The sequence below is a fragment of the Cuculus canorus genome, chromosome 5 (genome assembly GCF_017976375.1).
Source record: "Cuculus canorus isolate bCucCan1 chromosome 5, bCucCan1.pri, whole genome shotgun sequence".
Taxonomy (NCBI): Eukaryota; Metazoa; Chordata; class Aves; order Cuculiformes; family Cuculidae; genus Cuculus; species Cuculus canorus.
Window position 1 is genome coordinate 42834015 of NC_071405.1, and position 26129 is coordinate 42860143.

At 42.9% G+C, this 26129-nt stretch overlaps 1 protein-coding gene across 14 annotated transcripts in view; it reads right to left on the minus strand.

Annotated features, from left to right (window-relative positions):
• The window catches only part of BRSK2 (BR serine/threonine kinase 2), a 317085-nt gene that overhangs the window by 105274 nt on the left and 185682 nt on the right, over positions 1 to 26129 (minus strand). For all 14 annotated transcript variants that reach the window (XM_054068445.1, XM_054068440.1, XM_054068444.1 and 11 more), the window contains exon 3: positions 8575 to 8660. In XM_054068445.1, the coding sequence (XP_053924420.1) occupies positions 8575 to 8660 (86 nt within the window). The remainder of the gene's footprint in view (positions 1 to 8574; positions 8661 to 26129) is intronic.

Genomic DNA, 26129 nt, shown 5'->3' on the forward strand with positions numbered 1-26129 from the left:
TCAGATGAAAATAACAGTGCTGTTTTCTACCCTTTCTCCTGAATTAGCTAAAATCTTGGGTTTCATCTCTAACTTCTTTGGCTGTCCTATCATCAGCTCAAACACAACAACACTGAACTAGAACTCCTAGCCTCTCCATCCCCTTCTAGTTCTTCCTTTCTCTACCACTAGGGACAACATTACTTGGCTGATTATGATTCAGACTTGTAGTGCGGGTATTATATTCGATTCAGGCTTTCCTCTGGTTCCGACAACTTGTTCGAACAGGTATTTTCTTGATGTTTTCTCCATTATACTTAATGTCTCTCCTATCCACTCATGTGGCTAAAGTTTCTTGTCTAATTTTAGCTATGTATCTTGTATCTAAATTAATTCATCACAATCTGTTTCACTATGATAAATACATTCTTGCCACACTACTGGCAGTTCAAAATAGGTATCAGATCATCACTGCAAAATAATTTTCTTAGTTTTCCACTTTGACCGCTCCTTCCATGCCTCCATTGCCTCCTTTTTTTATATTATATGGAACATGAACTAGTTGTCTTCACTTCTAAATAGCTTGTAACCTTTCTGTAACCAATCCAGGATCTATTCCTGGCCTCTGAAGTTGACTTCTGTCTCTGACCAGCCTTCAAAGCTAGATTCCACCATTCACTTGTTTAATAACCAGGCAAGCAATTCTGTGCTATCACATCACCCTCTGTACAAGTGGAAATGCATCGTTAGTGACAGAGCTACATCATTATTTTTCTTCAGCCTCCTCCCGAAGACTGTTCTTTGCTGTGATGCTTGACAACAGCTTGGACTTCCCCATCACAGTGTTTCCAGCAGTTGCATTGTAGTCTGGATTGTAAGATGACTAGGACATAGGCTGTTTGTCCCATTCTTTTCCAATGCCAGCACAGCAAGGTCTTCTCCACAACAAGATTGCCTTTGCACTACAGACTATGAAGACATCACTTAAAATAGCAACTAAGACAATTCTAGTGATGATTTCTCCTTCCCATTTGGTGGACTACACTACAACGTATTAAATGGTGCCTTTGCCTAAGCCCTAAGGAGCTTTGAGGAATAACTCACAGAGCTCTTACTGAGATGAGTCAGCTACATGCTACCTCCAAAGCAGGAGTGCAAAAAAGGAAGTGTCTGGCCCTGAGCAATGTCTAGAAAAATGCTGTTAAAGAAAGACTAACTGGCACAGAGACTACTAGGACAATGCATTACCAGATATTTATGGCAAAATAACAAAGAGCCTCCAAACAAACACAGCAGTTACAATCTGTAAAGAATGAAAACCTGTCTTGAATTAGCAGGAATGGTGTGAAATACTAAAATTCTTGCCAGATGGGATTTGCCACAGCATTTCATTACGATACATCCCAGTGTGGTTATGCAGCTTCTGTTTTCTCAGCCTTCTAGATGAAGACAATTTATGAGACATTCACAGCTACACCAAGTAGGTCCTCTGGGGCAATACAAATGTATTTATTATTATAAAAACATTAAATAAATAGAGATCTTTAGATGAAAGGTCACACTGAAACACAAGGTATTTCAGCTAAGTATTATAAATGCAAAAAAACTTAAGAATAACAAGAAATACTCCCTGGTGCTCTAGGAATGGTAGTCAATTCACACAGCTTCTTGTTTTGGTCAGGCAACAGAAGGCTTGTTCATTGGAGCATGCAACTGTCTGTCTGTTAAGGAGTCAGTTAATCATTCATTCTTTATTAAATGGCACAATATTTACACATACGATGCCCAACCTTGCTTAAACCTAAACAAGTAGGGTGGTTGTCTGCGTAAGCCTGAATGTACAGCTGGGTACCATCACACATCACTGGCTGATGTTCTAGAACTTTTACTATGCCAGAAGTTAGACTGGATATTCATGTGACACTGGCTGGCTTTTAAAATGGGCAACTTCAGGTGTACAGTCCAGCAAGGTGCAAAGCCCAGATGCAGTTGCACAGAAAGAAACACACACAAAGACAAGAAAAATCAGGAGAGCTCCTGCTTGGAACTCTATGCTCAAGAGTTTACTGTTTTGTGATGCATATGGGTAAGACTTTTCATGAAATGATCACGCTTGCTGAAAAACTCAACTACTCTGTTTTATCACTTAATCGCTGCTTATTATATGAAAATAATGAACATAATAATAAAACTGGACAACATGGCATGCATGGGTCAAGACACTTCAGAGTTGATGCAGATGTCTAAGCAATTACTGAGGCCAGGGACACAACTCACATGGGAATCTCCTTTACAAAGACAGATACCCCTTTAGTTCTTTTCTGTGCTTATGTTTATTAGTGCCCACATCTGTAAAAACCTCTTGAAGTTTGTCCACATTATGAAACACAAATGGAAACAACTGCATGACAAATAGCATTGCTAGGCACTGTCACCGATCCTGATGAACTCCGAACCATCTCACAGTAACTCTGAATCCCCAGCAGATCATTTGTGAGAAACTAACTACTCCTTTTGACCAATTCAGCCAGAAAACTTGTCGCATTTCAATGTTCCAGTGAATCAGCAAGGGATCTGTCTTGAATGGCAGACTGCCAAAAAAAAAATAGCAGGGAACAGGTTAAAAGCTGCCCAGCCCAGACTGACAAGTTCTAGTTCTTTGATGGCTGCTTCACAGCATTGTTTTCTATTGATTAAATAATCTCTATTAGACATTAAGCCCCTTGATATTGGCACATATAAATTATTAGGAAGTTACATAAATTCTTATGGTGGGCATGAATTTTTAAACCCTAATTTGGGACCAGGCCAAGGACCCTTTTTAAAATTTTTTCTTCCTGTCCTGTAAGAAAAGGTGTATGTGTTAGATTTTTTTTTTTTTCAAAAGAGAATTTCAACTCTAGGATGCTTGTTTGACTGGAGATTGTATTTGATTGCTCATTACATTTAGACACGGACAGGTTGAGGCTTTTGAGGACTAGGAAGATGGTAGGAGATTATGCTGCTGCACTCTGTACCTTTGATTTATTGGGGATGAAAGGTGTTTTGAGCAGTGCCTTCATGGCATGCAGTCATGCATGCTAAGGCACTGGAGCAGTCACCCTGTTTGGGCACATGATATAGAATGGATCCAGCCAGGGGGATTCTCAGCACAGGATGGGCAGAGCTGAGACAACACCCATCAACTCACTGCTGTAATTCTTTTAGTGACCATAGACTTTTTGGTTTTATTCTTCAGAGCTAGGTGGCCTTTCCCTTTACAGTTAGGGCCCAGACACACACATTGTTGTCTATTGAAGCCTGCAAGATAAACTAAGTTTGTAAATATACTGTGGCTCTGAAGCCACACCTTTGCTCACATCACAGAATTGCTCCACCATGGGCCTGTTTTCTCCCAAGCCCAGCATCATGGCCTGGAATGTGTGCAAGCACACATCAGGCAGTGAACAGAAGATACAGTCAGGCTTTTGGGTACAGCTCATTAAGACTGTGTTGCCCAGGATGTAGTGTTAATCACCACTACCACCTCTGCGCAAGCCCTGCTTTGTGCCAGGCTAGCATCCCTCTTGCATGCAGTGGCACCGGTCCATGGCACAGCACTGCCTCTACCTACCAGTCCTCTAGCCAGCTCCTCAACTCCAGGCCCACCCTTGACTTGAAACCTCACATGTGCTCCTCCTCTGCTCCAACAGCTTACTGGCTTTCCTTTGCCTACAGGTGTCTAATTCATGACAGTACTAAATCAAGTCAACAGCAGAAGAGGGGTCAAAAAAGCTGGTTATGAATATTTCTCTTCATTCTAATCAAGGCTCAGGTAGAACATAGTTTTGTCTTCCAATCCTGTTCTATTTTCTCGTACTGTATCCACAGCATCTGAGACCCCACAACCAGAGCACCAAGAAGTGTACCTACCACAAAATTAATTTTCAGTGCTGAGCCCTTGGAGATGCTCCAACTTACAGAACCCTCCTTCTGCCTTTAGGCAGGTTTCCTCACAGATGGATCAAATGTCAAAGGGATACCAGTAACAGAAGAACCTTTTTTCTCTTTCTTGCATCTTCTGGCACCTCACAATTAGTTTTCAACAAAAATAAACAGAATTACAGAAAAACTCTGCAGGAAAGCACTGACAGCGTGAACGCCTCTGTAGACACTACCAGAGCTATAAGTCTTTGACTCCTGCTGTCAGCTGATCTTCTATAAACCAGAAATAAGAGTTGTGCATGGGTAGGAGGACATTTTAATTTTGTTATCTGGCTCACTGGGAAGCACCTTCACCTCTGAAATTAGAAGGCAGTGTTTTGTGTACACTGCAATGAGGCTTGGGCACTTGCCCAGTGATATCTCTGTACTGCTGAATCACCAGAAAGGGACTTGTGCTTGGAAAAAGAGCTGATGAATCCATGGCACATTACATGGGTTGGAAGTAGATGATCTTTAAGGTCCCTTCCCACTCAAACCACTCTATGATTCTATGATTCTATGATATTCTGCTACCCATTCCTCTCAAAACAGATTCTTATTCACAATGCTGATAAGTTGGACAACATAGATATTTAAAATAAATGCTCCAATATAATTTGAAAACTTAAGTTAGAAGATTTTAAAATTAATCAATATAAATCTACACAATCATATATATACATATCTTTAAGCATCTATAAACAGAAATTTACAGATATACATATATACACAGACATTGATGGAAAATTAATTGAGACATTCTAGTATAAACACCTGAAAGAAAAGGGCATGGAGTGGCCCTAGGTTGTCTTTATCCCATCTCATTTCCACTCCCTGCCAACCCCCCGACAATTTAAACTAAATAGCTAATCAAATGAGATCAAATAGATAATGTGACTGCTATTGTGAGCTCTTCAGCAAAAATGTATCAGTCAGCTTTAATCCCTCTGGAAAAGGAATGTCCGTCTACTGTGGACTATATGATGGCACTTAAGTTGCCATGCTAAGAGCTTCTCCAACAGTGGGACAATTGCTTTTCTAAGATCAAAAGGAAAGCTGAATTTACTGCATAAAATTCAGTAAATATACAGATCAGAAACTTAATAATAAAACACAAGATTACCTCCTAGAAAAAAAATCCAATCCAACCACTTAGTCAGGAAGGACTGGGCTTCATATGTTTTCTCTTTTTAAATCCTATACAAGTTTGCTACTGAGAAGCTCTTGCTCCTTCACAGCAGTAGAACTACTAATCGTGTGTAAACGTCACCTTCATCTCCAGTTGCTATACAAACTCCATCTAGGGCTAATTCAGGAAAGACCTTTTCAATACATCGCACAGGGAAAAGAAGACCATCACATAGGTTCATATAGTCCATTTGCAATGCAGAAACCATATGACCAAAAGAGTGTTTCCCCTCCAATATTCATTACAGTACACACCAAAACTTTATCAGCTTTGTTATTATCTTGCTCATTCCCTTAGTTTATTTACATGTCCCTAAAATTCCTGACTGTCCGAACTTGGTTAGTCAAAATGATTGGTCTACACATAAAGTATGGTAGCTCATTGATCACTCCCCATTATGAATCAGCAATATAAGTTCTTACACAACTCTGGGCTTATTCCAGGGTACTTTAATCCATTTTTGATCTCTAAAACGGGAAGATGATCCTGTCTGCTTGGCTGTCTTGTCTATTAACACTATGTGATGAGAGAAAGGGAGGCATAGATTGTCTGTAGCTATTTCTAAATTACCAATTACTGTGGACTCCCAACTTGTTTGAAGGCTGTCAGTGATCATACAACAAATAAAAAATAACTCCACTGTCTGTCAGTAACATTGCTAAGTTTAGACAAAATAATATATATGTGGGTGGTATATCTGCACACATGCACAGGGTCTTGGTGCAGCTGTATTGTCACCTATGCACCTAGAATTGTAGTCCATAGTCTTACTAGATAAGACAACTCAAAATGCTTGATAAAGAGCTGGAAGTCTTCACGCTCACAGCCGTTCCCCATCACTGCAACTATCTTAGTAAAAAACCCATCAAAACAAAGAGAAAAAGAGTGCTATGCTAACCCAGATATGCTAACAGATTTTTATTGTTATTTTTTGAAACTCATTTTCAGTGTTAAATAAACTGTGGGAAAAGGATTTGATTCATGGTTGTATTAAAAATCTGCTCAACCAAAGCCCCTTGTCACAAATTAAATAATAAACCAAAAGTCAAACATGATTTGTGAAATTTACATTTGCTGAGGAAATGCTCCCTAGCGCTGGATCAGGATTAGTCTCTGGCATCTGAAATATCACCCACAATTCACAAGCTCCTCTGAAACCATGCCGCTATGGTTACTGCTGAGACGGCAGGCATGATGGAAAGGTGCTGCCACAACCAGAGAGCAATCCCTTTTTGGATGCTGGTGAGAACTAGAGTTCACTGTGTCTTAGTATTTGGGAAAGTACATGCATACACACGACTCTGCTCCCACACACTTGTAGCACTTCACCCCTCCACAGGCACTCTCTTCCACCCCGTAGATTTATCCAAGGCCATGACTGTTTCTAATTTTGAACACAGAGACTTGGCAGAAACTGCATTTTGCCCTGTGTTTAAAATAGTGTCTAATAAAAAAAGAAACATAATTAACAGTCATTGGCAGAGTCAGTGTCTTTAAGAAGAGGGATTCAGTGCCTCTGCATGGAGATGCGGACAGCTCAGTCTTACAGCCAGAAGGGCTACAGCACAGAGATGACTTAGTGATCGTTAAAGGCTAAACGGTCACTGGCAAAGCCCGTTTTGGAGCCTACCAGGGTTTAGACGACAGGATATCCAGATACATCTTAAAGATATGAGATACTTCCCTTTTCAAGGTGATTTTCAAGAGACAGATATTTTCCTGCCAAGGATGGTGGTAACTTCTACGAAATCTTAGTGTTAGACCATCCCCACCTCTCTGAGAACTAGATACTCTCCACATGGAGCCAAATAACTCCCCAGACTTCTGGGGTAAAGAAGGAGAGCTCAGCTCAGCTGCTGGCTTCACAGGCATTCAGAACAAGAAGAAAGACTCAACACTTCTATAACCCATCCTCACACCCCAAATGACGATCATGGCCTTTCTTCTTCATGTATTCATGTCTCCATTGCCCAAGTATACTACACCTGTCTGGAACCCATCAGCTGTAGGATGTGTTTATCCAAGCATGTGTTTGTTTGTGTGTCTGTATACCTAAGATCACACAACACACAAATAAAGAAGGATCACAAAGAAGAATATTCCCCATCTTTTAACCAAAAGAAACCCTGGGGCTATCTTCTAGCCTCCTGTAAACCAGGATACAGCAGAATGTACTTTTACAAATGGTGCCTCTCTTATTAGCATTAAAGGAGAACTCATTGGCTGTAAAGTCTCGTTCCCCTTTGCTACCCTTCTCCTGCACTCAGCAGGCTGCATCACATTTGGGCCTCTGTCATCAGCTGGGGCAAAGTGGTCTTCATGCAACTGTGACCATTTATCCCACTGAGGATAAAGCACTCAGAATGCAGCTCAGAGAACATCTGAGCCAGCCTCCACCGAGTGCCTGCACAAGCTTGCTCTAGCAACCACATTTCACAGTGGCTGGCAGACTCTGCCCCAAAGGAGGATGAGGAATTCAGAAGTTTATGCCTGCTCTACTAAGCTAACCCTTAGGCACAGAGGCCTCGCTTCTGGTATCAGGAATTCATTGCTGAATAGTCCATAGGGACAGTTACCTCCATTCAACAAGCTTTCTTAGGGTAAACAGTCATTCCCTTCTTGTGTTGTGAAACTACGGAGAGGTCACCAGTGGAGATTGGTTTTTAGAAATGGTTTAATTTTTTTTCTTAACCACTCACTTCTACTGGCAATAACCTGTTAAAAAGCTGAAAATAACACTGAGTTCCCTGCTGGATTGCCCTTTTCCACTTGGAGAACATTGATTTTTTTTTTTCCTGTTGTGCCAAGATTAATATGGCCTGTTTGACAACAGATTCAACATATCTAGTGCCCTGTCGAGCTACAATGACTCTGTCTGTGGACAACATTCCTGTCTGGCATTGGCAATCATCTGGGGAGAGAGAAGAGAGGAAAAAAAAGGCTTTGCTATTTAACTGTTACTGCAGAACCACCAGGAGATTTCAGCAGCCCTTAAAACCAATAATTGTTATTGATGTGGCAAATTTAAAATATGTTTAGTGAGAGTCAAGAGCTTCAATGAAAAATGTTAGGCAAGGGAGGTTAACCAAATTATCCACTGTAACAGTCTTCTACAGTTTTGATTTGAAATAGTTCCAGACCTCATAGGTACAAATGTGCCTCCCCTCTTTCTGTTTGATAGAAAATGTTTTGTCTCCTCTCCTCCATTTTAAGTAGGAAAAGAAACAGCACATAAGTAAAGCACAGAGGGGAAAATGAGAAAAGCCAATGAAACAAGGAGTGTTCCTTTCTCATCCAGGTACCTGATATAACATGGACACCAGCTGAGGGTGAAAACACATCCTGCACTGTTCTTTCAGAAATGTTACCAAGTTCCAAACCCCTCCTCTCCCTTCTTTCCTCCTTCCCTTCCCCTTTCTCTGGCAAAAGCCAGTAATACCTACAAATATTTTTTATTTTCGTAAACATCATGCAGCTTTAAAACGTGGGGATGTTCTATCAACTTCAGGATGGCTATTTCCCGCTCCACCTGGAAGAAACAAAAAGAAACAGAGATTATAATCTTGATTGTAGAATACATTAGATATCATCCCACATTTTCTTCCAATTTATCCATTTTCCACTCATTTTTATGTGCAGAAGATACACCAATTTATAACAATCTATCATATTTAGCACTCACATAATTTAAGAAAAATTCAATTTATGCAGCCTCAGCAGTCCTTGCCCTGCAGGACAGAAAACTCACAAAATTCCAGGGCTGAAAGAAAAGTCCCAAATCTAGCAACGTGAATTAGCTGTAGGAGTTATATGAGCAGTCAAGGCTGTTACTTCCTCACAATCCAAAGCCAATGACATATTATCAAAGTACAGAAACTCTAAGATGTCACTTAGTGCTTTCCTGACCTCCCACAGGCACAAGTACACAGTATGTATTGCATACTTGACTCATATTAGAAAATCCCCATCCTGAAGAACTTGCAGTGTATGCAGGGCAAACAAAGAATGGAAGACAGACAGCAATGACATTTTATAGCTGCAGAACTGAGGCACCGAAAGGGAAAGAAATAAAAAAAGTGACATAAGTACATGACACAACAAGAAATTAAACACAATTACTGGAGATGCAGTGCTCAAAGCCTTAAGTGTAAGACGCTGCTTTCTCTCAATTCTCAGTCTGCCTGAACATGGCTACTTCTTAAAGCATGTCTTCAACATGGAGTTACTAAGTTGTGACTAAGTCCCTGTAATTAGCGCAAGACGTGTTCTCACCCAAAATTCCTATCATGACCGTTGTGGTTCTTTTAACTTGAATTTACTAAGTCATTAGAGATGGAGTCAGTGCAATTCTTCAGCTACTGGCAAAATTGCTCTGGGCTGCTCAAAGCCACACCATAATCACTCTGATTTGACCTAGGCTAACTTGAAGGGAGTTAATGTGGCACTATGGAGACTGTGGATGATGGAAATAAACTCTGGAACAAGATGCAGTCTAGGCATTGCACAGTTGGGCATAATAAATTTCCAGGAATTTTAAAAGACCTAAAGAAGCAAACAAGGACAACTAGGTAGGGTCCGTCCCCTCCACTCCCATCCCAGTCCTTAAAACAGCTGATTGTTCTGGAGCTGCTACACTAATAAACAAAACATGAAGAAACTACAAAACCATCCCTTAACATTCACCTTGCAAGGATCAGAGAAGTAATTAGTAACTTGCCCCAGTATAACTTCAGTTCTTCATGTCCTCTGATTTCCTGAAATACCACTCTCTGCTAAGCCTGAACACAACTTCCCCTGAATACCAGTAAGACACTCACCAGGAAATTAGAAAGTGGTAGTTTTTCAGCACCGTGCAGAGGATGAGGATTTCCCAGCATGTTAGTTATCACCACCCAGATCTCTCTTTCTCTACACCACCACCACAAAACAGCAAAAGCACCTCTCACACCACATTGCCCTTGGCTTTCCTCGCATAGCAGGCTGGAGGAAAGGGTGTTTGTACATGTGTCAGTCTTAGTCTTTCAAAGACATTTCTTCCTCTCTCCAGAGACAAAAGTTGTCTGAAAGATCCACTTCTGTGCTTGGGAACTCTGGAAACAGCTCTTTCAGAGAACGGAGTGACATCAGTGAAGGAGGCACGTAAACATGTATGTACACAGTTCAGGACTTCCAGAACTGCTATGAACTCAGCAACTGTATTTGACAGTGACAGCTCTGTAGGCGTAACTTACTCATGACTGGAATTTAGATGAAAGCCACCTATACAAATAGGAAATGAAAGTTGGGTAGATTACAACTGTACAGCTATTCCACCAAAAAAAACCCCAAAACCCCAAACCAACAGTGGGAGAGCTAGTTTATTCCATTTTTGACTCCTCTTTAAAAAGACCTGTTACCTGTTACTGGTATTTGCAGAGGGCTTGTTCTGCCCTATAATTGGTAAAAGTTGGATTTGCTTCAAGAATGAGGAGAAACAAAACAGAACACTCCCATAACACTCTTCCAGTAGTACTGAGGTTGACCATCAACACCATGTACTGCAGTTGCTCAGAAACTGGAACTCTAGCAAAGTTCCCTTTAGATGGGGAGAACAGGTATTTCATGTGGAATGTGACCATTGCACCAGTTATGGTATAGACCATCCAACCCTGTCCTCCCTCCTGGGGGATATCCTGCCTGTGAAAGATGAAATTCTCTGCAGATGAGTGGTCTAACTGCATAGGTGACTTACTTCTGAAAAACCTCCTGCGGGATGTTGTGGCAATGTACGTTCAGGCCAAATGAGTGATGGATGACAGCATCCAGTCAGGGTCCTCCTTGGTTTCTGTCCTAAAGCACGAGAAGCGGCAGTGATTTATGACTACCACTTGGAGGAGGGGATTTAGTTACAGCACTGCATGGCCTGTGTTCAATAAGAGAAAATCAGACCAGAAAGCAAAGATCTACTTTTTTTAAGAGAAAAAGAAATAACCTGAGTTGCTTTACTTTAATCTTTTTAAGTCTGTGAGTATTGAAAGTTCTGTGCATGTTTTTAATTCACTGGGAACTAAATCTTGAGAGGGAATACAGTTTCTGTGGTCTTGATTTTAACCCCAGGGATGTAGAAAGCATCCTGCTTGATGTGCTGTGCAGTATTTCACTTCAGTTCAATGGTGTGTTGCACCACTCCAGTGCAGGCAGCAGGCAGCTTTCCACAGTTTGCTACCTCTTCTATCTGGACACCAAGGACAAAACTAATCTACTGATCTCAGTAAGACTTTGTATAATCCTTCAGTGGACAAAGGCTATATGAAGAAAAAGTATCATTACTGTACTTCTCATAGTCCACGTCTTGGCCCCATGTAGAGAAGCAAGACACTAATGGCTGTATTACTTCAAGAACTAGAGATTCTCAGCTCTCTAAACAGCAGTCTGATACAGATCATCCTCAAAAAATCTTACAGCAGTGTCCTGCCTCTTTTACCTTCCACAGAGAAGCATCAGTTCACAAAAATGTGCAATGGATCGCCTTCTCAAAATTACTACTGTGATAATTTCTGACTGGTGACTCTCTTGGATCATCTTTTATATCCCCACAGAGAAGCCAGTAATTGGTACACTTTGGACATGGACTGTAGATCTCAATAGTGATTTTACTGATGCATGGCTCAGTAGGACCTAGCAGCCACCATGTCATTAGCAAAGGAGAGGTAGTTGAGCTCACTGGCAAAACAAAAGAGGCCTGAAATAGCATGCAGCTTCGTCTCCTTCCCCAGAGCTTTGCCAGTCCTTGGCATGCCTTTTTTGCACATCCCTGTGCTTGCAAGCCACAGTGCTGTCCAGCACAGAGCTGGCAAGGGCAGAGGAACTGAGAAACCCTGCAGGGGTATTTGCTTTCCTGCAGATGCAATTATCAGAAAACAGGCCAGGCTCAGAATAGCCTGTCTAGGGAGGCTCAGACTCTGTGATAAACAGGAAACATGGAGAAGTATTTGCATAACAGTTAAAAGAGAAAGGAAAGGAGTGAACTGTCACACAAACATTGGGTCACAGGGTCCCAACTACAACCTGGCTTGCCTCATATCACTGTAGGCTACCGGCTGTGCAGCATCCCAGTACCTTGGAGCAGGGGGAAAGAGCTGTGAAAGGCTGTAGAGGGCAAATGGAAACACACTGCTAACTCACAACCTTGCAGGTGCCAATTAGAGGTTTTAAAAATCTATGCAGGAGGCTGATTTGACAGGATGCTCCACTAATTCAGCTGATGACAAAGTGCAACACTGGGGCAATGTGACCCTTAGTGGAATAATGCAAAGCTGTGCTTCCCGTTCCTCCACCTCTACCTCACCCTCCTTTTCCCCCAGAGGAAATTGCATTTCTCTGGTTTAAACCCTTCTCCTCGGCAGTTTTTGCAGGCAACAATTGTTCTGCTCTTCTACATACAAATTCCCAGGCACACAGGATGCTAATTCACCTAGAAGGCAATGAGGGCAGGTCAAGGGAGCCTGAAGGTCTGTCTCAGTGATAAAGAAAGTTTCTTTTTCTCTTGTGTTCATCTGCTCAATAACAACTGGGTCACCCATCACCCATGTGGTGCCATGAGAACTTAAAAAATGAGGTGGACAGTTGTCTTATACTTACCATGCAGGAACTATGCAATGGTCACTAAAAGCAGGCAGCAAATGTGTTGTGCTACTTTTCCTTCTCACAGAAAATGTGTGTTTGTGTGTGGTAGGTTTTCTTGTGAAAATCAAGCTTTCTAATATTGACCCTGTTTTGCTTTGAAGCAATTAATGAAAGAAATTTGAGAACTCATGGCTGACCCTCAGTTGCTTCAAACCTGGACATGAACTTGCTCTGAGTTCAGAATAATTTATACTTGGGATGAACTTCAAAGTATGCAGAGATTTGGATGCTCATCTAACTCCTCAGGCTAGGATTCGGTACCCTGTACCAAAGTGCCTACTTTCTCCAGTGTCTGGCCTGCTTTGTGATAATTTGCATTTCCATGATCAGAGCACAGAAAGCAGAAAGTAAATCCCTGTGATACTTCACTGAATCAAAGTGGCAAAACCAGAGGTACAGGATAGGAAGAAATTAATCTCACATTCTCTGGAAAGTCTGTATTCCTGCTGTAACAGAAATATTGCACGAACCAACTCTGGGTATTTATTAATTTGGTATTTTTGCTTTGATATTACATGGGATTGAAAGTTAAGAATGGTGAAAAATGACTGGCTTTGGTGAAGACCATCTAGACCACCTGTTCACTCTATCCTATAATCACAAAATAAATAAACAGGCTACTCTTAAAATCAGAAGAGAACAGCACTAAAGCAGAAGTGGCATTATTGGCAAGTAACTGTAGGCCCAGTAAGTCCTGAAGGCTCATCACTACTGTGGGGATATTCTTTGAACAAACTTAAGCCATTACCAAATCTAAGCAACACCACATTAGATCTGTTGTATCCTTGATTTCAATGGGAGCATAAACGGAGTACAAGTGGAAAGAAATCAGGTTTTAAATGATTAAACATTAAAGTGTCTTCCTCTGCAGCTCTGAATTTAGTTGATTTTTCATTTAAAGTGGCCTTTCATTACATTTATCCAAAACGTCTTCAGCAGGCCATTATGGAAGCAAATGGAGAACCACAGAAGTTGTCTATCTACACTGAGTACTTCCTGCTGCTATTGTAGCCATTAGCTTCACATTTCTGAATATACTGAACCAGATTCAAAATGTATTAAAGTCAACAAAAGGCATCAATTGCCTTAAGTGGGCTTTGAATCAGACCTTCTAATGATCATTATGTGGTACCTGGAAGAAATCTTCTATTACACAATTTTGACTAATTAATGCTTTAACATGGACTCATGTTTTCTGTTAAGTACTAGTAATTACAAGAAGATTCTCTAAAAAGTGGATAAATGAGTGGAGAAACCAGACTTAGATCTCCACAGAATCAGGCAGGTAGATAATGCTGTACTAACTACTTACAAACAAACAGACAAAAGTACTGGAAAGGTAAGCAATTCCTCATTGAATTGAAAGCTCTATTATGGGCTCATTCCACCACAATTTTTGTTTGCGTATGTGCTTCTCAAGGCTATAACTCCATAAATTAAAATGAAAATAGGTATGAGTGAGAAGCAAATGAGTTGCATATCTGATGTTAAAATTTGCATGTGCAAACTTCTATACAGTGAAGCCTCAGTAGGGAAATGTGTTTTCCACAAACTATTATTGTAACATAATGTCAGTTTATATTAGCCTTTATTGAAACAAGTATTTTCCATAGTCTTTTTGAAACTACAATTCTAAAGCTCCACTAAATTTCCATTTTTGGCATAAAGTATGAAGGTATGAAGTCAGCCAAGAAGATACTGTGAGAATTTTCTTCGAAATCATTTCTGCTGGTGCCAATGCACCTCTATAAGATGACTCCTGACCTGGCCTGGCACAACAATTCCAAAGCCTTGAAGTGATGGGGATTTGATTGTACAGGTTATTTAACTGTAGAAACTTCATGGTTTAGCTCAGTAAGAACTGCAGTGTTCCTCAGTACTCTGCCATAGGCTACAGCGGAAATATGGCACTTAGACTTATCTGCACCGTATGCTCCTTTAAGAAGCATCAGGGCTTCATGCAGGAGAGACTGATGGGAGCTGACAAGGAGTGGATTTATTCATTCAGCACACGAGATTATATGCTGCCCAGTGGTACACAGCCAGTGACTGACATGCAAGCCTCTGCCAGGAGTCAGCAGAATTGGCCCCTCACACCAGAAGGCAAATAGCCTCCCGTGCCTCCTGTTACCTTCAGCGAGTGCCACATCCTGGCTGCCATCACCAAGTAGTACAGGACAGAGGATATAGACCAGTGGCTGCTCTTCAGGAGAAATAACCTGATTTTGACTTGCTTTTCTTTTTCCTTCCTCATCCTGGTTTTTAATGGTAATGCACTCTGTGCTTTCTTTGACCCAAGCTGAATGTTTTCTGGAGGAAAAAAACGAACTCACATGCATTCAGCCCAGTGTTTATGAGGAATGTGCCATCCCAAATCAGCAGCCATAGTCAAGCCTATGGGAACACTGATATCTGCAGCTCCAAAGCACAACAATCAGTCCCTCTCATGCGAACCATGACAGACCTTCAGTGCTCACTCCAAACTTAGAAAGTTAAGTCTAGCCCTGGCAAGCCACACTGTAGGCAGTACTCACCTGCAGCTTTTTCCCTGTGAAGGACCAATACACATGCCTGGCTTTTTTCAGGGAGGTATGTGTTAAAAATGCAGGAGTTAGGAAGCCAATAGGCCCTGTGCAGGAGCACAGGAAAGGAGTGCAATTCATAACTCATTCTCCCCCCATATGAGTTACTTCTGAAGACAGACGTATTGAATTCAAGAACATTTAATGCCTTGTGGGCTGCTGTGCTCAACTACAGAAAAAAATCACTACACACAGAGGAGAAACAAGCTGCAAAATTGAGGGGTATGGAGAGTTTGACTTCAAATAACCCAAGTGCAGAGCTCCTTGTATTATTTGAGACATTATAGATTTAATACAAGCAGTACCAAATACAACATTGGAATGTCTGAGCCAAAGAGTGGGTGGAGGATGCAGGAGATTCTGAATCCCATTACGGGAATATGGGCAAGCACAAAGGAGGTGATATAGCACAGAACAGCATAACGTTCTGCCAAAATTGTAGTGTAGAGCTTCTAAGGGCACTGGTTGAGGATAAAATAAGGCAGAAGGTTTCCCAAGAGCATCCAGGAATGGGACTGAGACAGTGAAATGATGCTGACTGTACCATGGACTGAATCCTTAAGAGAGTCCGCCATCAGCAGGAAAAGAAATTTAAAAGCACAGTTTTGGAAAAGCTTCAAAGGATAAACTCTCCACCATTTCCTATGTGTCTCAGCTAGTCTCTTCCCTCCTTTTCCTCTTTTCCTCCATTAGTCACACTGGCCTTGTTTAGCTCTTTGGCATTGTCTTACACAAATGTCCTTTGCATTTTCTCCTTAAAGCTCTTCCAGAAGCAATCAATAGGATTGCCTCTGTTTCTTTTTCTACATCTTTCCTTAATGGCCATCTCTGCTTCACTAAGGAATAAGACTAGTAACAAATGCTCCAGGAGAGGGCAGAATAACTAGAACTTTGCAGAAACGAGGCAGAATGCCAGGCTCTGTCCCTGCCTTGCTCTGTTCCACAACAAGCCCGATGACATCAGTCATTTCAAAGAGTGGAAAATAGATAATACGATTTTTGTTTCTCTACTATATTCTCCCGTCCTTCACTTTTAGGTACCTCTTTAGATGGATAGTTGAATGTACTTGTATATTAGGATCTTATTTCAGCTGAGTTAGTAAACTCAGCAAGATACAAATGGTTGGTATCTAGAAGGGATACTCCATCCCAATAGTTCCTCACAGCTGGCAATGATGGAAGCAGAGACTGAAGCAACCCACAGATCTTCCCTTTGCTTCCATTTTCTAAATATAATGTTGAAGCACAACTGCACCTCCCAGAGGGATGTGGTCCCAGAGAAACAGCAACATGGACCTCATCCAGCAACTGTGAGAAGGCCAAGGGCAACACAGACTCACAAAGTTCATGTTTGCACTTCACTGCCTGCAAGACAGAGCCTTGAGGGGAGGCCTGGCAGCTGCAGGCAGAGGAATCAACAGCCGACTTTCTGCCAAACTGCAAAGCCAGCAGCTGTGTACTCTGAAAGGCCAAGGAACCGTTCAGTCCAGCTCTTCTACTACAGCAAGTCAGCAACAGCTTCTTTTGCACTGCAGTATGAACAGCAGCTCCCACCTGTCATGGCCCAGCTCTACGTTAGCACTGCTATGTCCATCCCATCTTAGGCACATTGATCCCAAGAACTAATTATTCCTACCCATGATGCTAAAATTAGTCTGCTTTGTCCATAAAATAAGTGCTATTAGTACAGTCTGTGTCTGAGGAACACGTTTGTCCAAGGTCTCTATAATGACAAGACCACAACTGATATATCTCTATGAGATTAACCAGCACTTCATTTCCAAACATCCCTGCCCAACTCATCTATATGAAGGATTATAACTTTTAAATGCAGACCCACCTCAGCCACAAGAATGTCTTTTCATATCTTGCAAGATTGGACTGAATAGCACGAGAAATCAGCAATGACCTCTCCATATCTTCATCTCTGGGCTACCAGTTTGGATCTAGCTGACAGCAGATGGGCTCAAATCCTGTTCCTCTCAGCGCTTTGGTGACTCACACAGCAAAATTACCTTTGTAGACTCAGCCTCGGTTCCAGGTCAGGAGTAAGATCCTGGTGGACAGTTAAACAGCTATGGTAAAACTGTCCGTCCCTTCAACTACTGCACGTCAGTGTTGAGAAATGACACAAGCTTCCAAGATGATGCTGGCCCTGACACAGCAGTTTTGCCCGTGATGCCTGCCACTTCTTCCTTCCGCATCAGGGATGCAGCAAAGATAGCAAAGATAAGCTGGGAGCTTTCCATGGGGTTTTAATCAGCAAAAGAGTGGTTAACTAACCTGATCGCCTTCTGTGACAAAGTGACTCGACTACTGGATGAGGGAAAGGCTGTGGATGTAGTCTTCTTGGACTTCAGTAAAGCCTTTGACACAGTTTCTCACAGCATTCTGCTTCAGAAACTGTCAGCCTCTGGCCTGGACAGGCACACACTCTCCTGGGTTGAAAACTGGTTGGATGGCCGGGCCCAGAGACTGGTGGTAAATGGAGTTAACTCCAGCTGGAGGTCAGTTGCAGGTGGGGTTCCCCAGGGCTTGGTACTGGGTCCAGCCCTGTTCAATGTCGTTATCAATTTCTTCATCAATCTGGATGAAGGCATCGAGTGCACCCTTAGCAAGTTTGCAGATGACACTAAGCTGGGTGGAAGCGTGGATCTGCTGGAGGGTAGGGAGGCTCTGCAAAGGGATCTGAACAGGCTGGACTGCTGGGCCGAGACCAATGGCATGAGGTTTAACAAGGCCAAATGCTGGGTCCTGCGCTTGGGGCACAACAACCCTATGCGGTGCTACAGACTAGAAGAAATCTGACTAGAAAGCTGCCTGGAGGAGAAGTACCTGGAGGTGTTAGTTGGCAGCCGACTGAACATGAGCCAGCAGTGAGCCCAGGTGGCCAAGAAGGCCAATGGCATCTTGGCTTGTATCAGAAATGGGGTCACCAGCAGGTCCAGGGAGGTTATTCTCCCTCTGTACTCAGCACTGGCAAGACCACACCTTGAGTACTGTGTTCAGTTCTGGACCCCTCACCACAAGAAGGATGTTGAGGCTCTGGAGCGTGTCCAGAGAAGAGCATCAAAGCTGGTGGGGGGCCTGGAGAACAGGTCTTATGAGGAGTGGCTGAGAGAGCTGGGGTTGTTTAGCCTAGAGAAGAGGAGAGACCTTATTGCTCCCTACAACTACCTGAAAGGAGGTTGTGGAGAGGAGGGAGCTGGCCTCTTCTCCTGAGTGACAGAGGACAGGACAAGGGGGAATGGCCTCAAGCTCTGCCAGGGGAGGTTCAGACTGGACATCAGGAAAAAATTTTTCACGGAAAGGCTCATTGGGCATTGGAACAGGCTGCCCAGGGAGGTGGTTGAGTCACCTTCCCTGGAGGTGTTTAAGGGACAGGTGGATGAGGTGCTGAGGGGCATGGTTTAGGGAGGTTAGGAATGGTTGGACTCGATGATCCAGTGGGTCCTTTCCAACCTAGTGATTCTATGATTCTAATAAGGCAGGAATTGTAGTACAAAGCAAGAGGCAGAGAGATGAGAGGAAGAAGTAAAATTTCCCTCAGTCTTGAGGTTGCCTGTGCTTATTCCCTGTCTCCCCTCAGGTTGAACGTGCCACAGAAGACATTACAGCAAGAGTTGTACTCCCCTCAGTGACGACAACGACTTCCTCTGCTTTGTACAAGCAACAGAAGGAGCAGAAAATAAGTCAATTGCTTCCATGAGCATCCAGGATCTCTCACAGCTGGGAGTTAAGAGATCAAAGACAGCAATGGAGGAACATTTTGTTTTTCAGTTATTTTATCTCTGCTCTTCTCATATCCTTCCTATCACACACTAGTCCTCTCTTGCTGGAGGTGCTGATGACATCTTGCAGCCTATCAACATAAATATCAGGATCAAGAAAACTCTTGGCAACGGAGGTTTATAAACAACATTGTAAAGACAGGCTCTTGAGCATCTCAGTAAAGGTGATGGGGATAAGCGAAGTCATTCCTTCCCCACATTTCCCAAATCTCCTTGAGAAAGGAGGGCTCAGACACGTCTGAACCTTCCCGTGTCCTAATGGCGAGTTCTTCAGCTCCTTAATACTAAACCACAGTCAAAGGCATCCCCTGTCCTAAAAGAGATCTTCTTTTCTTCATAGTGACAATCACTTCTGCACTACAGAAAACTTCTCGCTTGAATTACCTGTCACTCCAAAGAAACCTGTATGTCTATGACAAGTGGTAGACTGCAGTGCCGATGCACCCACCAATGCAGTATTATTGCACAGAGACCAGGAAGAGTAAAGAAATAGAGGCAGCATTTTCATTATTTCTGAAGGTGTTGTTGCAGATCATGCATCTTCAGAATAGTCATCTTTAAGCATCATTGCTTTCTGGAGTTTCTTCCCATTCCTCTGTATCTGCCCTTACGCAACACATCTAATACAGAGTTCAAAGCTATTTGTCCTTTGATAAGCACCAAAGGCAGGATGCAACACTTTGTTATGTCAGGTGATAATGCATCACTAAAGAAAGTGCTAATGACTCAAAAAAGAAATAAAGGAAGCAATAGGAAAGTCCCAACGATAAGCAAATTAGCTAAAATCTCTCAAAAGAATGGCTCTGCCTGGACATGCTTACTCCAGCTATTCCTTGAAGTGGCAGAGCCAGCATTCCAAAACCAGAAGAAAATCTGAGAATTGGCATTCACTTTTATCATACCACCATAGGCCTGTAAACGTTGGGATTCTTTGGCACATACACAGGCGCCCTCCTTTTCACAATCTAATTAAAAATCCCTTGCACTTGCCAAATACTTATGGTAACACGTACACATGCAGATTTAAAAGTGCTCACAATCAATTTTCTAAGAAAATGGCAAGCTAAATTTGAAACCAGTAATATCTGAAATGGACAGCTGGGATAGATTTATTCTCCTCCTTCCCCAGCTTTTCAGCATTTTCTGTCAGAGACCACATTAATCAGTCAGCTGAACCTTGTTCCCAGATGTTTGGAATACACAAAAACCAACCTGTGAATTGGGGAGTTTTCCAAGACTCAGCAATACAGTCACAACAGAGTTTTAGAATGAAAAGGCAAGGGCTGCTGTTCATATCATCCTCTCTCTACAGAAAAGAAAACAAATTACATCTCTTTATAGGAGACATAATTAACTGCCTTCTTTCCAATGGAGAAAACTTTTTTCTCCATGGAAAGCTTATACCGTCTCCCACGCAAACATGGGACAGACAACAACCCCACCAAAATATTGCTGTGGCAGATGCTCTGTTGAAGAAACCCAGCAGTAGCCCAACAGTAGCTCCAGACAGGAGGAAACAGTGCTTGCACTTGTAAGGCTTACAAGCTGAATCTTGACTTATGCACAGGTATTTTGAAGGAAGGCACCATAGAGGTGCTCTCCTTGTACTGTACAGAACTCTGGATGTAAAACCTCAAGATATTTGGGGTAGCTGATCATTACATTAACATATGTTTTACACTAGGGATTAGAGTATATCCTAATGTTGTATAATATGGATTTGTGAGTGAGTCAGAAGTTTCATTTGTGTACTGGCTTCCTACCCTGGTTCATACCTGCACCAAAACATAAATAACTGTTATTCAAAGTCCCTCTTCTGAGCAGGAAATGTTCAATCCAGGTAAAGGATTTGCCTCCTCTGCTTTGTTGCTAGACACCATGGGACAGCAGGGCAGCACTTTCTTTTAGCTGCTCTGTGCTGGACACGTTTGGCCAGGTCCAAAGAGCCAAGGTGAACTAAAGACTTCTGCAAAGCATTCTTGCAGGGTTCTCAAGAAAGATTGATGGAAGTTTGCCCCAAGCTCATCCCACAATTTGTTTGCCAGAGGAACACAGTAACATTGAAAAGTCCCTTTTGTTTCTGCGAGTCCTAAAATTATTGCTGGGTGCTGTTCAGTGAGAAAGGCTGGGAAAAGCAGCTGCTAAGGAATCATGGTGACCTTAGGAGGCCAGCCCTCTTCTCTGCAGAGATCTGTGTAACTGTTAAACAGAGTTGAGGCAATTTTACCTCCCTTGATAACAGTCTTACTTCATCCCAACTGGACGACTTAAGGGTTATCTAGAGTTTTGTCATGTCATTTAGTATCATTCTGCTGCCTACATGTTGCTGTATTTAGAGCAGGGTAATGTTACACATCCAAACTGGGAGCCTGTTCTTTATTTTGGAGTGGATTCCTTATGCCACCACAGAACTCACTCAAGAACAACATTCCATGAAATTCTATAAACTGTAAGACCTGTTTTCTGACTATTCGTCTTCTTGTTTTCCATTCTATGAATGGAAATGAAAATGGACTATGAAGACGATTCAAGGGCTGGAGCACCTCTGCTATGAGGAGAGGCTGAGAATGTTGGGGTTGTTCAGCCTGGAGAAGAAAAGCCTGCAGGGAGACCTTATAGCAGCCTTCCAGTATCTGAAGGGGCATATGAGAAAGCTGAGGGGGGGACTTTTTACAAGGGCACGTAGTGATGGGATGAGGAAGAAGAGCTTTAAATTGTAGAGGATAAGATTTAGAGTAGACATTAGGAAGAAAGTCTTCATGATGAGGGTGGTGAGACACTGGACAGAGGTTGCCCAGGGAAGTTGTGGATGCCCCATCCCTGGAAGTGTTCAAGGCCAGGCTGGATGGGGCCTTGAGTAGCCTGGTCTAGTGGGAGGTGTCCCTGCCCATGATATTGGGGTTGGAACCAGATATCTTAAAGGTCCTTCATGACCCAAACTGTTCTATGATTCTATGATTCTGCAATTCCTCATCCTTTTCCACGTGCATATTCTCCAAGCCTCCAGATGACAGTCAGCACCTCTATGCAGTTCTTCAGTGGGATCACTTTGCAGATCTCCTTTAGACCTCAGGAAAGCACCCGGTTTGCAGCAGGCTTCCTTCTTCTAGGACAAGTCTCTGATATTACAAGAAAACCCAGGACCTCAGAGGTGAAACAGGACTGCAAGAATCTATGGTGGGTTTACATGAATGAATGAGTTCGATTTTCAAATTTAGGCCAGAAGCACCATGCCCAGCCTAAATTTTTCTCCCTCATACTGTTTATTCAACCAAACAGGATTGCCTTCATGGATGAGTGTGCATTTTACCAGAAGTCCTACTTGGCAGAATGACTTTTATTATAAGCATTTTAGTTTTGTTGCCCCTGCTGCACAATGCTTTTCTTGGCTTTCAGACTGTGTCCAAGTCCTGTGCAAACTTCCCTTTCACAACACACCTGGAATCCAGCAGATGTATAGACTATGTAGCTGAATGACCACTTAATGCCTCAAGCACTGCCAAACAGTTTATTGTGCTGCTTAGGAAGGCATACATATACTGCTGTTCTGCTACAGAAAACCATTGTGCCTTTCTAGAAATGCCCTCATTTTGCTCAAAACACCAGCTACATTTTACAGCAGTGAACCTAAACCAGTAGAATGAATCTGGCAAAGGGTTAAAATAGGATACGTATTTTATTTTTACCCAGGACTGGAGAACTTTATTCTTTCCTTTTTCTCTTCTTCTTGTGACACTTCTTTAAATAGAGATGCTTTTTCCTGTCCCAAACCCACCTAATACCAAGGGGTCAAGCTATCTTCCTCAAGCCCTTTGTTCACCACAGAAGTATGGGGGCGCGAGATAAGTCTTTGTCAAAGCTACCAACTATGAAGACATCAGCACCATTAAAAGCAGCTGCCTTCTGTGTAGTCAGGTCTCTGTAAGCCACCCCCAGCTCTCTGCCCTATTGGAGCAGCCTGCCTCTCCTTGGGGATCCCCATAGCCAGCTCTAAAAAGCGGGTTGTGCTCTGCTCCTCACATCCAGCCTGCTTGCCCATTAATTATTTGGGATGCAACTGCTACTGCCACTGCCACAGACACCCAAAGACTGAAGATGTTGTCTCCTCCTTGCTACGCAAGGCTTTTCTCCTTCTCCCTCCCCCAACTGTTTTTAAAGGGAAACATTTTTTTTTTTGTCTCTGTTCTGTGACAGAGGAATATCAATTCTGATATTAAAAGCAGGAAAAAGACCTGTACTGCAGTTGTCATGGTGGCTGCATCTGGCTCCCTGTTACACTCATGTTACAACAGAATCAGGGCATTAAAATGTATGCATGGGAGCAAACTCTCATGCAAAAGGCCATTGTAATCATTACAGAGTTGGACTAAAGACTCTGTGACAGTTTCCCACCCAGATATGTCACGGACACATGAAAGTGCCAGCCGGTGGGTGAAGCACAGCTGCTATTCTCCCTTAGTCCCTGAGGTACACACCTTCGGGAACCAAAACAAGTCAGAGCATTTCTGAGGCTATTCTAGCTCACCCTTACAGACAGGCATCTTTATCTCTACCACCTCTAATGCAGCACAAAGACTTGGGAAATCAGGCTGTGCCCTTCAAGCAACTGACAAACATAACTGCTTGACAAAATGCAGTATGTAATACCAAAAGGGAAACCCTCTTTCTCTAATAGCTTTTCCAAACCGAAGGCCAGTCAGCAGCCACAACAGGATCGCCAAGTATTTCTACAATGTAAGACTCATTGCTATTTTTCAATTAATCAACAGAAAAATTAGGGAGCTGCACATGACCTGATGTGCTGGTACAAAACAGATGCAATGATGTCAGAGCTCCTATTCCCTCTGCAGCACTGGCTGAGCACAAACAACAACAACTCCTTCACTGTCACGGATTACCCTTACAATGTGGGGTATTTTGTCGTGCAAGACAAATACAAAGAAGCAGGAATGCACAGAGAAATGAAGAAAACTAATTGCTTTCCACAGACAGCTTTCCTAGGGCAGCTCTGATGCACTCAGTGTGCTTCTTCCACTTTCACACAGGACTTTGTGTGTACAACAGCTACACTCAAACCCAGCGAGAGAGGATTTAATGTTTCTTTGGTGGTAACTTCCACCTGCATCCATCTCTTTCCCTCCAGTGATACCCATGCGCCCTCCCCCTCCCCTGCTGCGCACATGTGAGTGGGCAGGCTGTATTAGAAAGCAACAGCATCGAAGACCTCATTGGCACATCCTTCTCACTAGGGACTGCTATCAGTCACTGTAGTGCAGCCTCCTGGTGCAACATAACTTGGGTCAGGCCCTTGATATGTGCTAGCAGCCCATTCATTCTCAAGAAAAAACTTTCTTCAGATTGGAGCACAGTCAATTTTCTTACATTAGGATTAAAGAGCATTCAGACTCTTCGCAAATGAGTTTTTTTTTTTCCAGAAGTGCAATCATTATACTTCTAAAAAGATCACCACTGAGAAACACTAAAAAGCTTTCTCTAATACTGCTCGCTGTTAGTATTTGTTTCCGTCTGGGAATTCAGGTAGCGCCTATGAGAGCTTCATCAGATGCTGACTACTGCCCCCATCAGGAATCCCCTTAAGGAAGGATGTTTCCCCTCTGGGAACTCTCCTGTGGGTGGCAACAGCAGGTAATACCCACATTTTCAAAAAGTTCAGTAATTTTGGGTTCTCTGCACTTAAGCACTCCTGAGACAGGTTTTGGCTGCTGAACTACCAGTGGCAAAGATTTTAAAAGGAATCCTCTTTCTAATTAGGCATGATATAAAACTTGGATTTTCAAGTTAGACACTTTAGTTGGCTGGGTCTAATGAAAATCTCGCCTAACAAAGGAAGCTGAGCCTCTCTGAGCAGCCTAGGCCTAAGCCCTAAATTTTGGAGGTGCTGAGGGGCTGCTGTGAGATCCCACTGGGGGTGGGAGTAGTCAGTCTTATTACAGTGTTTTCTACATGTTCCTCAAGAAGGGCATCCCAAATACTGCACACATACATACTGTTTGGCATAAGTCATAGAATTAAAGCATGGTTTGGGTTGGAAGGGACTGTAAAGATGATCTAGTTCCAATCCCCCTGCCATGGGCAGGAACACCTCCCAGTAGATCAGGTTGCTCAAAGGCCCATCCAACCTGGCCTTGAAAACCTCCAATGATGGGGCATCCACAACTTCTCTGGGCAACCTGTTCCAGTGCCTCGCCACCCTCACATTAAAAAACTTCCTAATGCCTAATGTAAATCTCCCCTCTTTCAGCTTAAAACCATTACCCCTCATCCTATCACACCACTCCCTAATAAAGAGCCACTCACCAGCTTTCCCATAGGCTCCCTCTAAGTACTGGAAGGCTGCTATAAGGTCTCCCTGGAGTCTTCTCTTCTGTAGGCTAAACAACCCCAGCTCTCAGCCTGTCCTCATAAGGGAGGTGCTTCAGCCCTCTGACCATCTTTGTGGCCCTGCTCTGGACTTACTGTGAAATATCTGGGAAGGCCAGGTTGGATGAGGCTATAAGCAACCTGATCTAGTGGAAAGCGTCCCTGCCACAGCATAGGGGCTGGGAATAATCTTTAAGGTCCCTTCCAACGTAAACCATCCTATGATTCTATGATCTATGTCCTTCCTGTGCAGAGGGTTCCAGAACTGAATGCAGTACTCCAGGTGAGGGCTCACAAGAGTGGAAGGAATCGCCTCCCTTGATCTGCTGGTCACATGCAGCCCAGGATATGGTTGGCCTTCTGGGCTGCAAGTGCACATCGCCAGCCTATATCGAGCTTCTCATCCACCTTCACCTCCAAGTCCTCCTCTTCAGGGCTACTCTCAATCTCTTCTCCACCTGGCCTGTAATTGTGCTTGGAATTACCCTGACCCAGGTGCAGGACCTTGCACCTGGCCATATTGAATTTAATGAAGTTTGCACTGGCCCACCTCTCAAGTCTGTGCAAGTCCCTCCAGAT